This window comes from Cydia amplana, chromosome 6, assembly GCF_948474715.1.
Source record: "Cydia amplana chromosome 6, ilCydAmpl1.1, whole genome shotgun sequence".
Taxonomy (NCBI): Eukaryota; Metazoa; Arthropoda; class Insecta; order Lepidoptera; family Tortricidae; genus Cydia; species Cydia amplana.
In genome coordinates, this window is record NC_086074.1 from 5,287,005 (window position 1) to 5,301,851 (window position 14,847).

Sequence of the window (14,847 nt, forward strand, 5' to 3'; positions counted from 1 at the left end):
TACGGCATCCTTCGACTATTCTTAGGGCTTTCTTTTGCTTAAGCAGAAGTGAATTTGTATTAGTCCCGTTTCCCCAGACCTCAATGCAATATCTAATTATGCTTTCGAAGTATGAAAAGTACATAGTTAGTAAGACTTCCTTGCTTGCAATGTTCATTAGGGTTTTCATAGCATAACAAGCCCCCGCTAATTTTATATTAATCTTATCGATTTGATCATGCCACCTCAAGTACGGATCAAGATCTACGCCTAGGAATTGCACACATTTTGCTTTACTGATTGGGATATCACAGTCAAAATCAGGACTTGTTGTGCTCCTACGAAATGCCATATAAAAACTTTTACTGCAGTTCATTTTCAATCCGTTGGCTGCAAACCATCTAGTAAGCTGCGTCCAGGAATTTTGCATGTGTACATTTAAATCTTCAACGGACGTTGCACTTAAAATAACACTTGTATCGTCAGCGTAGAGATATGGAGTGCCATAGTTTAACATATCAGGCAGATCATTTATGAATATTATAAATAGTAACGGCCCTAGCACTGATCCTTGTGGAACTCCATATTTAACATATTTCTCATCGGATCTTATTGCAGCTTCATTTGAAATATTATTTAGTTGTACATATTGGCACCGGTTGGACAGGTATGATCTCAGCAAGGCCAGAGCAATGCCACGTACCCCGTAGAAATCGAGTTTACTTAGGAGTGTTTCGTGATCAACGCAGTCAAAGGCCTTGGTGAGATCACAGAAGATACCCCCACACGTAAGTCCTGTATTAAGGTTCGTCATAACTTCTGTTACCAATTTACTCACTGCCGCCAACGTGTTTCTATTTCTCCTAAAGCCGTATTGATGCGAGGTAAAAAGGTCATGGTTTTCAAAATGAGATTGTATTCTTGTGGCTATGCATTTTTCAAATACTTTGGCAAGAATTGGCAACAGAGATATGGGTCTGAAATTGTTCATATCGGTTTTGCTTCCCTTTTTATGAATTACAACAACTTTTGCTTTTTTGAATAGATCGGGGAAGGTTCCATTAAGTAAACAATCATTAAAGATGATGCACAAAGGTATACATAACACATCAATGTTCATTTTAATTATATTGGTATCTAAATTATCTGGTCCTGTCGAATATGTACTTTTAAGATTTTTGACAATACGAACAACTTCAGGCTCAATGATTGGCGTCAAGAATATCGATCGATTGCAACTAGTGCCCCGTTTTTTAAGCAATGTCATGAAATTAGACTCATCAACTTTTGTTGTGCTTTCGCCGACACTAACAAAGAAATTATTAAAGTAGTTTGCAACCGTTTTGTCATCATTAATCATGTCATTATCTATTTTGAGGGAAATCTTGTCATTTGTCTTGCATTTACCTGTGTTTTCTCTTACTAAATTCCAAATTGCCTTTGATTTATTTTTAGCTCTAGAAATTGTTTTCTTTGTGTGATTTTTCCTAGCAGTAACCAGTACTTTCTTGAAAGTTCTTTTATATAATTTGAAATAGGAACGAAAAGCTTCATCTTTATTTTTTCGTGACAGTATAAGTAGCTTTCTTTTATAACGACTAGATTTTTTTATTCCCTTAGTGAGCCACTTTTTAGGCTTTTGTGCACACACAATTGTTTTATAAGGGAAGTGTTTGGCAGCCAAGAGATTAAATGAACTGTAAAATATTTCAAGCTTTTCATTACAATCCGTATTTGCAAACTGTAAGTCCCAATCAATGTTTTTAAAATCGTCTTGAAATGCTTGAATTGATTCGGCATGGAAGATTCTCTTTTGTATAACTTTTGGTTTACTAGAATCATAGCTGGCTGGAAAACTAAGCGTTAGGTGTTGGACGTCATGATCAGAAAACGAGCATGGAATAACGTGTGCGTCAGAGTAATGTTCACAGTTTATAAGAATATTATCCACTGTAGTAGAAGAATTCACTGTGGTCCTAGTCGAATCTGTTATAGTTGGCTTAATGTTATGTTCTAATAATAACTGCAGCAATGCTTTAGTTTTATTGTCATTTAAATTTCCGAAATTTATATTAAAATCACCAGCAATAACCATATTACGTAAATTCATCTTATTTAGGTAATTTTCCAGAATAACCATGAAATCCTTTATATTAGAATTAGGGCATCTATATAATACTGTCAGGCAGAATTTGTAGTTAGGAGTTATTTCCAGGATAATTGAAGAAAGTTCAAATACTTTTTCACGCAAGTAAGGTTTAACATCTACCACTTTGTAGCGGTCAGCAATATCTGACCGGATGAAAATGATTGTGCCTCCTCCTTTTGTACAAATTCGTGATGACTGAGTGGCAACTATGTATCCTGGTAGGTGGATCGAAACGTATTCATCAGGTTCTAGCCATGTTTCTGTCAAGAAGATAATATGAGGTTTCTCACTTATGTCTAGTTCAATAAAAGATTCTAAGCTAAGTAATTTGTTACGTAGCCTATTAACATTCAGGTGCATTAGGAAAAGTTTACGCAATTTATATTTATCTACACAAGTATTCGAACTAACATTACTCATAAAAAAGACAGTCCATTATAAAAACGTTCATTAATTTGTTTAAGAGCTGTATTTATTGATGTAGCAAGTTTAAATTTGCCAGTCATTTTCAATTTATAGCCATCATTTTTATAATCAACAAGCGAAAGGTTGCGGTCAACATTTTGCACAAACGCAAAATCATATTTTAGCAGGCGATCATGCAAAAGTCTATTGACTTTACTAACAAAGGAGTTAAATTCAAAAGCATTCTCATCGATGCTGCTTGGAATGTGGCATACAATAACATTACAATGAGAAAGAGATTTAACAGTTTCTTCAATGATAGCAGTAGTTTGAAATGGTGAGTATATACTGTAGTCGCTTCCTCCACACATGATTACTACACAATCCTTTCGAGTATACAATTTGACCTTCTCCTTTAAGTCTTGTAGAACTCTATCAGTTGTTCCCAAATTGATTACATCCGCTGTGAAATTGTAATCACTTTTCCTTATTCTGGATAATATAGAGATTAATTCAGTTCCATGAAAATCAGAGACTAATAAAAGATTCGGTTTCTCCTGGATATTTGAAGGGATATTGTCATTTGTGTCCAAGGACGCCTGTGTAGTGTCGTCAATAGTTTGGGTAGGGTGGTCTATGGTATGTTTGTTTGTTATGGTATTTTCACAAACTATCCTCTTCTTAATATCCTGAGTATTTCTTTGCAAGAGTTGTATTGATCTTTGTAATCTGTGTAGTGAAACTTTATTTGCTTTCGATATCTCCTGAATACTTTTTAGGTTTTGGTAATCTGTTATTATCTTGCTTAATCTACGAGTAAGTTTCTTTATCTTATTTTTGTAGCAAATAATATCTCCTTCGAGTTTACTAATTTTATTTATATTTTGAATGAATTCGTTAGCAGATGACTCAGGATTCTTCATTGTTTCAAATAACTGTTTATTTTCAGCTTCCAGGTCCTCAATTCGCATTGCCAGTGATAGATTCTCTTCCTCTTTTTTCTTTATTTTCTGTTTAAGTGGCGTTAATATTTCCATATCTTCATTATCAGTAGACCCTCTTGTACAATTACTGTTTTTTTCTAGATCATCGTATTTTTCTTGGGTTTCCGCTAAACGTTGTCTGAGCACATAATTTTTGGTCGAATTTATTTGTTGCCCACCATAACCCATACTAATTTATGGTGGGGAATAAAAAAAAAAGTGAGACTGACAAGGACAAACAATAATAGCGCTTTCGCTGCTACTCCTGCTGAAAGATACATAAGACTATCCCGTTCGCTCATTTCCCCCACCCATCATGCCATATCCAGTTATATAGCCGTTTAGACTCGCTGCTCTGCTCGCGGCTCGGCTCGCGGCGCGTCTCGTGGCTCGCCTCGACACACTCGCATTCGGCTTGTCATTCGGTTATAAACCTTATGCCGTGCCGTTAGTGTTTAAATTATATTAGCTCGACGAGCCACGAGCCCACCGTTTACACTCACGTTTCGTGGCGCGGCTCGCGGTTCGGCTCGTGGCTCGCGCGAGAGTCTAAACGCTTTTTAAAATACAAGATTCATGCACTTAACTCATTCGCACTCGAGCATAGCCTCGTTTGTGTGAGCGAGATGTACCGTCCATTCTTTTTGGGGGATTTCATAAAAATCAACTGGCAACATTTATTGTGTGACGTTTCATACCGCTTTCGTTTCAGTTGGTTGACCGCTTTGTTGTTCACTACGAATCTTATCTTATGATAAAGACAGTAATAAAATTATAACCGGGCCGTACAGGTGGCTTGTTATTTCGCTGCTTTACGTGTCTAAAAACAAACAAGCGCTAACAAAATGCCGTCGATCGCTGGAAAATATCAGCATTACAAAAATGAAGATATTGATGAATATTTCACAGCAGTCGGTATGTACAAAATGAGTAATTTTGTATAATTTTATGGTAGTTTAAAACTTAATCATCTCTAAATATAATATTGATATTTTATAGGTGTACCATATATGGGACGAAAAATGATGTCTATGTCATCTCCTGTTATGGAAATTACCTTAGAAGGAGAAACTATGACAGTTAAAAATTCTTCCTTATTGAGAACAACTGAATATAAATTTAAATTAGGTGAAGAATATGTTGAGAACATGCCGAATACTTCAATTAAGGTAACTGACACTATCGGACGATTATTTATTTCAAAACCTAACTAAACTGGCTAGCGGTTTTTTTTGTCGTAGAATACATATTTTCAGTTTTGTTAAAAAAAATCCTCTTTTAAGATACATTGACTTAGCAACAGAGTGCAGGCAGCACTTCCGTCTTAGTTCCAGCTCGGGGCAGTGAGGTCAAACCAAAACCCCAAACCCCAATTACCAAACCCCAAACGGCTAATCTTTACTTTATGGACCGTCGATTTGGAGGGAGTGTTGGGTATGGGGGGGTGCAAAGGCCTACCCCCCAGTCCAACCCCCATGGCGCGGAACCCCATGGTTATGGAGATATCCATGGTTAAAGTTTGTATGAAATTACTATGAAATAAAGGAGTAATGTCATAGCAGATGTCGAAAGGTGCTGTTTTGTGTTCATTTATATTACCTTTTATACCACACCACCATCCTCAAGGTCACCAAAATCTCAAGGTCACGAAATTTATGGTCACCAAAATCTCAAGGTCACCAAATTTTTTATCCCCAGAATCTCAAGGTCACCAGAATCTCAAGGTCGCCGAAATCTTTGGTCACCAGAATCTCAAGGTCACTAAAAACCGAATCAGAGCACCCCACTATCCACGTGGGCTTGTCTGTCCTACCCCTAGAGAGCAATTCCAAAAACGGAGGCGCGGAGGGAGGGCAGCCCTCGCCCGCCGTGACGGAGCGCGGGAACGAGCGAGGCGAGCGGCTGAGGCTGGTCGCCGAAGGCGACCAGTAAGCCGAAGCTGCGGAGCCGAGTGCAGTGAGCGTGCTTTGTCACGCGAGGGCGGAAGGGCTGCTCTTCCGCAGCGCCGGAGCTACCCCCAGATCCAACAGCTTCACCGCTGAGGTCGAAGGCTCGCGGAGTAGCCCCGAGGTCAGCGAGCGACCGAGACCAAATAGCGAAGTGCAGGGGGGGGAGGTGGCGAGCGTAGCGAGCCGGCGACGTCCACAAGCGAGCTATGGTCTCGTCAGCTCGCGACCTCAGGGGCGACGAAGCGGGCCTTCGGGCGAAGCGCGCCCCCCCTCACCCCTCACCCCCTCCCCCTTCAAATTTTGCTGTAATCCCTTATTTCATAGTAATTCCATACAAACTTTAACCATGGATATCTCCATAACCATGGGGTTCCGCGCCATGGGGGTTGGACTGGGGGGTAGCCCTCTCCCCCCCCTCCCCCCTCCCCCCCTCCCCACCCCAAAAATCGACGGTCCATAAAGTAAAGATTAACCCCCCAAACCCAACTCCAACCCCAAGTGGGTTACTTATTGAATGTTTCTAGTTTGAAATACGATAAAACGACGGCAGTATAATTGAAAATTAATTAATTTAGCTAAGTAATAAACTTGTTGCGTCGACTAATTTTATTATCGTACTGCTAATCGTATCGAATAAAACAGAGGTTTCTCTCATGTTTTTTTTTTTTCAGAGTGTAACCATTATTGTAAACGATCATGAAGTTCAGACGAATTCAGTGATCCCTGAAAACGGTACAAAATGTGGACGCCACTACCTCTTCACTGATGATGAATGCATTATTGTAAGTACCTACGCAAGAAATTTTATATTCTGAGAGTTCTTTTTTGTCTCCGTCTTCAGGTATAATGAAAAAGTGTGATTGTTGAAATTTTCAAAATGAGGTCCTAGCTGTTCTATTCAAGTTCGTGCAAAGTTAGCTTAGACAGACTCTACATACCTATTCGTCTTATTAGTCTATGTATTAGGAAATGCACGGCAGATTATAAAGAAAAAAATTTAGAATATAGATACTAGAGACGTTATCGAAATACGCGCGTTTATTCACGATGCGATAGGGCTGATAACATGAATAATACATACGTATGTAATATAATTATTGATATAAGCTATCATAATCTGATATATAATTGTAGCCGAAAAATAAATCCGATCCGTGTAATAATGTTTTTTTTTTTGTTTTAGACACTGACACATGACAACGCAAAGCCTGGGAAGAGGTACTTCAAAAGAATTAACTGATTAATACAGGGAAAAATGAACCATACTACATATTATTGTGCATACGCACTGATATTTTTTTTGACCCTGACTCATAAATATGTACTTATAGATATTATAGCTATTTTTAAGCACAAATTATAAATAGATTTCTCCTTCATTGCAAAAATTAACTTAAAAAGTTATAATGATTCCTAAGCATTCCAGATGTAAGCTATAGTTTATACTAAGGTTGTTCTGCCATGTGAATAGCTTAATCAATTGAGGATGGTAATAAAAAATTCTAATCATGTTTGAAAAATACGAAATGGAATTAACTATTGTATTATGGGAGTCACGCGTATCTGTGTATATTCCACTCTAGAAGGTATGACTTAAATTCCACACGAGTTAAGTGCACTTTACAAGTTTTTACAAGTGTTGGCAAATAATTGAATAAATTGTTATTTAGTATTTAATCATAATATCACACGAATGCACTTATTTAACTTAGCTTTATATAATCGACAGTCCCTGTATATTTTCATATTTATAAAAATATTTCATAAATTAATTTAATGAAATATGTAATAGAGTCTGTGCGGAAAGAGAAGAGTCGTGATATGTATGGGATCCAATACAATCTACGACTCTTCTCTTTCCGCACAGACTCTACACAAGATTACTTCGAGTAACATTATTTTATTGTTAGACACTTTTTTTTATATTTTTACTGTTTTTTACATATGCCAACTTAAAATGTTAATAAAAATGAAATGAAAATTTTAAATCATAAATGTTTAAACAACACTTCATGTTTGTTTCTGTTCACACTCGTTCGCAAGTTCTTGTTTAACGCTCTTAATACTATGTACGTATACTATTGAGAGTATTGAGACCATCCTAGTTGACTAAGGAACCATAAAAACGCAGTAGGTATGAAAGGATTATTTCATTTTAGGTATGTATTTTGGATGAAATAACTTTTGGAAATTGGACAATTTAATGTATAGTTTTTATCAAAGAGTAGTATAATTATTAGAGATGCCACGAATATTCGGCAACTATTCGGTATTTGGCCTATTCGGCCACTTTGCCGAATATTCGGTATTCGGCCGAATACCGAATATCTGTTGCACCTACTTAAAAAGAAAAATTGCACAATAAAAATAACTATATAGGTATATTTAGAATGTGTTCCTGGAAAGTTGTTATATACGAAGACCATTTTTTGAGTATTTGTTGGTTAATAACATTTTATTTTTATCATGAGTCTGATTTGTTTGACTCAATTCAACAAAACTATATCTTATCTAACGTTGAGCTTTGTTGGCGATCAGTTTTCATAAAATTGTGACTCAAAATGTTCGCTTGTCATGCCGAATATTCGGTATTCGGCCAAAACCACTATTAGAGACATCTCTAATAATTATATAGGACGACAATTTTTTATTTTTTTTCTGAATCGTAATATATAATATCTCAAATTTGGGTAAAATTATTGCACAATGGCAGCCCCAAACATGACATCATGGCGCAGTCACAGACAAGATAAGACTCACTGGAATAATAAAATAACTATACTTGGTCAACCAGATCTTGATAGCAGAAAAAGGCGGCAAATTTGAAAAATGTAGGCGCGAAGGGATATCGTCCCATAGAAAATTTGAATTTCGCGCCTTTTTTTACTGACAAGATTTGGTTGACCGGCTATAATTAAACGTAGTGTAATTTCAGTATGGCCAACATAAAAACATGCGACTTATTTGCCTAAATTCCTGTTGCATCTCTTTCTTTTATATGAGAAACGAGAGTGATGCAGCTATACACGATTGATGATGGAGATGTGATGGAGATAACAAACTTCGGAGTGAAGCCCATGATGTGATTGTATTGGTCGAGTCATTGTTTTGAATACGGACGGCTAAAACCGAAAATATTCTGTCGCTGTCGCTTGGCTGTCGCTAAAATCGAAACGCATTAGCACTGTCTAATTTCTTATCAGTCTTTGTTCGTTTTGCTAAAATTAATTAGGATTTGCGCATTGGTATACATCAATATTATACCTTCTTAATAGTGATAACTGCATATTAAGAACTAAGAGAAAATGGCAGATATCATCTCCCAAGATCAGGTGCGTAATATTTATAATTAAAACAATTCGTACTAATTAGTATTTTCAGTTACCATAGCTTGTTTAGATTTTAGAATATCGTCGTATCGTATGGAGCCCTTTGGATTTATCTTATTCAAGTTTCGAGGTCGAATTTTTGTTCAAGCAGTTAATAGTCGGGTCAGATGGAACATTGTTTTTATGCCTCAAGCATTTGTTTTATTACAATAATTCCCTCCTCCAAGAGAAAAGTTCAAAGATCTAAATGTTTCTAACCCAAAAAACATTTCTAGTTTTAATTTGATAAGATATTGCTTGTAAGAAACCATATGTAATTTTTTCCCAACAATTTTCATACAAGCTTTATTTTTAGGAACAGCAAGTGAAGAAACTCAAAAGATTGCTAGAAGGGTGGCGTATGGCCCTGCTGCCAATGAGATCAATAATCTTGTGGGAACAGCAATGGTACCCTGCTGCTATAGTCGGAGTACTCAGTTTCCTATACTTTTTCATCTGGCTCATGGATTCAAACTTCCTGACCACATTCGCAATTGTGGGAATTTTCCTTAACTTTGTGGATTTCATAGTTCCCATCATATGCACATCTCTATACGGCCCCAGCGCGTGGACTGGACAGAAGGAGAAGTTGTTTGAAGACATCTGCAAGGCTATTGTGAGGGACTTGAACAAGATTCTGAACCATGTTCAATTATTCTTTTCATTCCGGGAGACCAGTCCCATTCTGGTAAGTTGGAAAGAATTTCAATAGAGATGAATGACACAAGTATCTATTATACAAAATTGTACTTCATTCTATAAGTAGTGTGTATTGTAATAAAAATATTTTGTATCTTATAACTAAAAATATATTTTGTAGCTCAATTGGCAGAGCTAACGCACGGATTGCGGGTTCAAGTCCTGCCGGAAGCGTAATTTTTCCATTTTTTTCTTTAATATAAAATTTTGTGTCTTATTCAATTACTAGTGTACCTACAGTAATCGAATTTAGTGTGACTTTGCAGAATATAAGTAGAAATATTTAATGAATATGATAAGTGGTGGCATACATCATTTAGAGTTGTTGGAATAATAACTTTCTGCCAATCACATGAAATTCAAATGGACATACCTGTTAAAAGAGTCTGTCAGACAATGAGTTGTAGCAGGCGTGTCTCACTCCGCGATTTCGCCGCTTTGCACAGATAGCTAAAAGTACATCCGTTCGGCCCCAATTTTGGGGAAAGCCATAAGCCGCGCGTGGCGCTGTCGCCACCTAGCGGCCATATCTGTGCTGATCGTGACAGACGCGTTTTGTTAGAGAGTGAGTCTTCTGTACTTAGTACTATTATTTGTTCTGTGGTTGTAGTAACTATAGGATTTCTAATTTTCTACCCTCAAGTTAACTTTGAAGTACCACCCAACCCAAGCCAATCTAATAAAATTACATAACAATTTTTTTTATTTATTTCAGTACTACATAATATCCATGTGCTTGCTGTGCACACTGGGCTGGATCTCCTCCGCCATCAACAATGTGCTGCTGCTGTACATCCTGTCCATCGGCCTGCTGCTGTGGCCCGGCATCCAGCACCGAGGCATCTTCAACATGCTGCTCTCCATGGTCAACATGGGACCCAAAACCAAGTATCTTAAGCCAGAGTAGACAACCAGTCAAACTAGCTTTTAATGCAATGTGATGTGTCTGGTCATTACAAATTTAAGCTTAGCTTATTCTATTTGAGCTTTAAATTTTAGTGTATGATTACTGTGTGATATATTTTGGTCGATTGTTGGGACTATGTTCCGGTTATTATTTTTACTTTGCATTCCCTGTTATTGTTATGGGTGTCAGGAAGTATAAAATAAACTCGACCAATATTTATATATAAGTTAATATATTTCCTCATAAAGACTTTATTTCCTATTAGTTTCACTAAGTATGTTTGTTGTATATTCAATTATAACATAATGATAAGGATGCATGTATGAAATGAATTCTAAAATTCTAATACAATTGTCTATTCCTGGCAGTTTGGTGATTCTAGATGCTGTTCATTATCTGAAAATGTTTATACACTATTAAAAAACTGTATTGCATATAGCATTTAACTACATAAAATTAAATACATCTGATTTATTTTGTGCAAGCAGTCCTAGCAAAAGCATGTATGAAATATTTGCATTGAATCTGTGCATTTGAACTTATCAATGAGTTATACATATATGTAAATGAGTGATTGATAGTGGACAATTTGTTTAATAAAAAAAAGCTACTTAACAGCCTACCTGGCAGCTTGCACACTATTAGTGTTTTCTAACAATATCACAATTCATCTTAAACTATAACATGTAATTCTGAAAAAGCATGGTGCACATTGTAAACACTAAGATAGGTGTAGTGTAACATTAATCGTCTGTGATCGTGAAGCCAGGCTTGATGGCAGCATTGTTAGCTTTGGTGACTGCGGGCGCGGTGACCTCTGGTGGGACGTTAGGCAAGTTGTTATTGGACTTACTCTCCTTGGATGTGCTCGGTCGCAACAAGTCTTCGGCGACTAACGTCGTCGTGAACCGGCTGCCCGTCACAGCTCCTGCAGCGTTGCTTTTCTGCGCGCTACTGTCGCTATATCTTCTGCTCCCATTATTCATTAGTTCATTCTTCTTGTTCTTGTTCTTGCCAGTGTCGTTTAGCGAGATTAGGTTGCTTAAATAGTGCGAGGAGTCTACTTTCGTGTATTTGTTATTCTTTTCGCTATCTATATTAATGTTAATGCTATCGATGTTGTCCTTGGACTTGTGCAAGTCGGCGGTGAGGTTGGGCGCGTGGCTGGTGGAGGCGCGGCAGTTGTCGCCCTTGTGCGCGGGGTGCGTGAGGTCGTTCCTAATGAAGCGCAGCGGCGAGCTGCTGTGCGGGTCCATCGAGAGCGTCTCCTCGTCCTCCTCGCCTTCTGCACTCTGTAATATCAAATTCACATGTTGACATTGGTTGCCTCTTCTGTTAGAGTTATTTTTAAATAAATACACTCCTATCAATTACAATTCGGTCCCATAGATTATTTATGTTTTACTACAAGGATAAGTGGAAAGATATATACTAGGTTGTGGGGTAGCAAACTCAACTTCCCTTCGAAAATTCAACTTCCCTTCGAAAACTCAGCCGATAAACAATAGCTCCATGCAATAACAACCCTTCTTGCTAACATGAACTAACAATAAGTCACAGCACACATTAGTTTACGCAGTCTCACCATGAGGTCGTGGTCGGTGATGGAGCCGGCCGTGGCCTCGTTGCTGTTGAACTCCAGCTCCGAGGCGAGTGACACGGGAGTCACGTCCCCGCTAACAGAAGAACCTTTACACATAACACCCGGTTAGATACACTGCGGTTACTGTTGCTACCAAATATATACCTAATATTATTAGTAATATAATCATAATAACAATACTATCTACAACTTTTTTTATGCGGCCGTCGATTACTAAGAATTTCATACGTGGTTTTTACATGTTAGACGGACTAAAATGAGCGGCAGCAATATTATTTTGTGCGAGTGACTGTGATCAGAAATAGGTCAACGTACGAAACTACTTGTACATGGTGGCCCCATTGTAGACGAATCCAGGCGATCAACGAAGAAAGTATGATAATTATGATTGATACCTAATGGACGTACAACCTATTCTTCATCGAACAATTTGTTAGTAGTGATATGAAATTTGCCTTTTTTTTTAAACTAATTCTTGCTCAATATTTTATTTTAAAATTCTCAAGCGAATCTACACATGTATGTACTTAATTTTTTTTATACATACGTAGTTTAGGTGTATATATTTAATAATTCGTGCAATGGCATTTTTATTCATTATTATCCCTGATCTCATGATATTATGAAACAATACATGTATCTAGGTAGCCACAATCAGTGCATGCAATCTAAATCTCATCACAACATTGAAAAGTAGTTTCATGCAACAAATAGGACCCAAAGCCATTTTTTTTTAGAAAAGTTTTCAAATTATAAAATACTAGTTTATAAAAATGTAGGAAGACTAGCTATGATTTTTAGGGTACGTTTACACTATGAAGACTGCCTTATGAGTTATGACAGTCGAAAGTCCCATGGCACTGGAACTCGACTGTACGAATTACGTAAATCTGTTTACTGTCGAAATAGACAGGCGACAAAGTTTAAGCGCGCCCTTAGCTTGAAAAGGTTGAAATGCATGCGGAAGTGATTTGTCGACACGAATTCCCTTGTTTTATGCTTCCAATGTACTTGTACCTACTCGCTACGCACTTGTGGACCTTGTGGACTAGTTAGGTTAGTGGCACATTAGCTAGGTGTGATGATATTAGTGCAGCTGCCTTTCGAGTGTTTTGATGTCATTATACATTCTTAGCGTTTTATACAATCCCTGATATTAGTAATAAATATATCAACAGCTTGCATTCCTAGTCATTTATTTATTGGTGTTGTAAAACCAACCATGCTGCATAAAAAACGTCCTGTTAAATAAAGTTTTTAACCCTTTGACCGCCAAAGACGGCTGTGGACGACATCGGAAAGTCTTGCCAGGGACGCCAACGACGGCCACAGGCATCAGCTTCGCCAACGCAATAGTGACTTACGCGGGACTCCGTAAAGTTCAATTTCGCTTAAATAATCGCGATCGCCTGGCGTGCGGCATATTCCTTCGCCGTCTGGCGTTCAAAGGGTTAAATAAATGTGTCGGATTGACTTCTAAGCGGCGGCAAACAAAGTCAGTAAAGACGTGGAAGCAAGCAATTGATACCAATATTTTCTTCCAGGTATGTTTGTTAGTAATTATTTGACAATGTTTACCAAACCTGCCTTCATAAGCAAGTAACATTACCCTGCCAATGTAAGAATGTAGGCATTATACTGATTAGTACCATGTCCAAAATTATACAGTTGTTTGTGCTTCTTATGCCAATAAACATTTTTTTAATGATTTGTGTTGTTATTGTTAATTTGTGTGAGTCAGTTAAAAAAATTCCACGATCCTATCTGTTTCAATACAACAACTACCTATCTATGTGATTTGACTGATTTGTCTTAATTAACCTTTTCGACGCCGTGTCAAACACAAAAGCTGTCACTCAGACGCCACGTCATTGAAGTGTCAAAACTTAAGTTGAACTTTATGTATGTGCACGTAGGTTGATGTTGCTCTGTGGCCTGTGACCGATTAATCGGTCTTTGGCATTGAACCTACGGTGCGGATAGGGTTTGCACGACGGATCCGAAATGTATGGGAATATCCGCGGATCTGGATCTAGATCCGGATAATTTCATACATTTCGGATCCGGATTGCAAACCCTAGGTGCGGATATATCGGTCATTGGCGTCCAAAAGGTTAATATTACATATATATTTACAGTCTATTACCAGCACCAAGGAGAATTTGAAATAGAGGCGGATTGTTAAAGTAAATTATGTAGCCACAGTAAATTTACTGCCATCTTTCGACAGCAGAATAAAAATGTTAGAACGCCATTTGACTTTGACCCTTATTCTTTCACTGATATGTGTTAATTTGTTACATATTGAAATTAACGCCATCTACCCGACAGTAGGCCAAAGGTATGGTGCATCTTTTCGAGAGATGGCGCCATAACCTTTGGCCATAAATTATATAAATAAAATCGGCTTGGTCGAGTTCACAAACCAACGTTCCAAAAATTATGTAGGTACACGACCTTATTGTCAGTGTCCTAGAGGCGTGTAATAGTTATTTGTACAACAAGTGATCAAAGTTTGATATTTCTTCGAGTGCTTATTTTGAGTCCCGTGCAAGCGAAAGATTCTAATTTAGAATCTTGAGCGTAATAAGGGACTCAAAAGCGCACGAGATGTAAATAACTTTGATCTCGTGTAGTTCACAAAACTTTTCACCTCAGCAGTGAGAACATATTAGAGAACCCAAAAAATGTATTCCTTCTTCATCACTTTTACCTCTATTCGCTACGCTCGTGAATCTAATTTAGAATCTTGAGCGTAGTAAGGGACTCAAAAGCGCACGAGATGTAAATAACTTTGATCTCGTG

The 14,847-nt window shown here is 37.6% G+C and overlaps 3 protein-coding genes across 3 annotated transcripts in view; 2 read left to right on the forward strand and 1 right to left on the reverse strand.

Moving 5' to 3' along the window:
• The first annotated feature begins 4,294 nt into the window (after positions 1-4,294).
• LOC134648701 (fatty acid-binding protein homolog 7-like) lies at positions 4,295-6,712 on the forward strand. The gene is made up of 4 exons (XM_063503211.1): positions 4,295-4,431; positions 4,516-4,685; positions 6,137-6,247; positions 6,649-6,712. The coding sequence occupies exons 1-4, from the start codon at positions 4,362-4,364 to the stop codon at positions 6,703-6,705; spliced, it is 408 nt and encodes a 135-aa protein (XP_063359281.1). The 5' UTR covers positions 4,295-4,361; the 3' UTR covers positions 6,706-6,712.
• A 1,922-nt stretch (positions 6,713-8,634) lies between these two features.
• Positions 8,635-10,631, forward strand: LOC134648697 (ADP-ribosylation factor-like protein 6-interacting protein 1). The gene is made up of 3 exons (XM_063503205.1): positions 8,635-8,797; positions 9,150-9,521; positions 10,248-10,631. Exons 1-3 carry the CDS (start codon positions 8,771-8,773, stop codon positions 10,437-10,439), a joined length of 591 nt encoding a protein of 196 aa, XP_063359275.1. The 5' UTR covers positions 8,635-8,770; the 3' UTR covers positions 10,440-10,631.
• Positions 10,632-10,652: 21 nt separating this feature from the next.
• Positions 10,653-14,847, reverse strand: part of LOC134648707 (inositol hexakisphosphate and diphosphoinositol-pentakisphosphate kinase) — a 46,064-nt gene continuing 41,869 nt past the window's right edge. Inside the window, exons 28-29 of the mRNA XM_063503216.1 lie at positions 12,025-12,128; positions 10,653-11,731 (exon numbers count right to left, since the gene is read on the reverse strand). Coding sequence (XP_063359286.1) covers positions 11,183-11,731; positions 12,025-12,128 — 653 coding nt within the window. The 3' untranslated portion in view covers positions 10,653-11,182. The remainder of the gene's footprint in view (positions 11,732-12,024; positions 12,129-14,847) is intronic.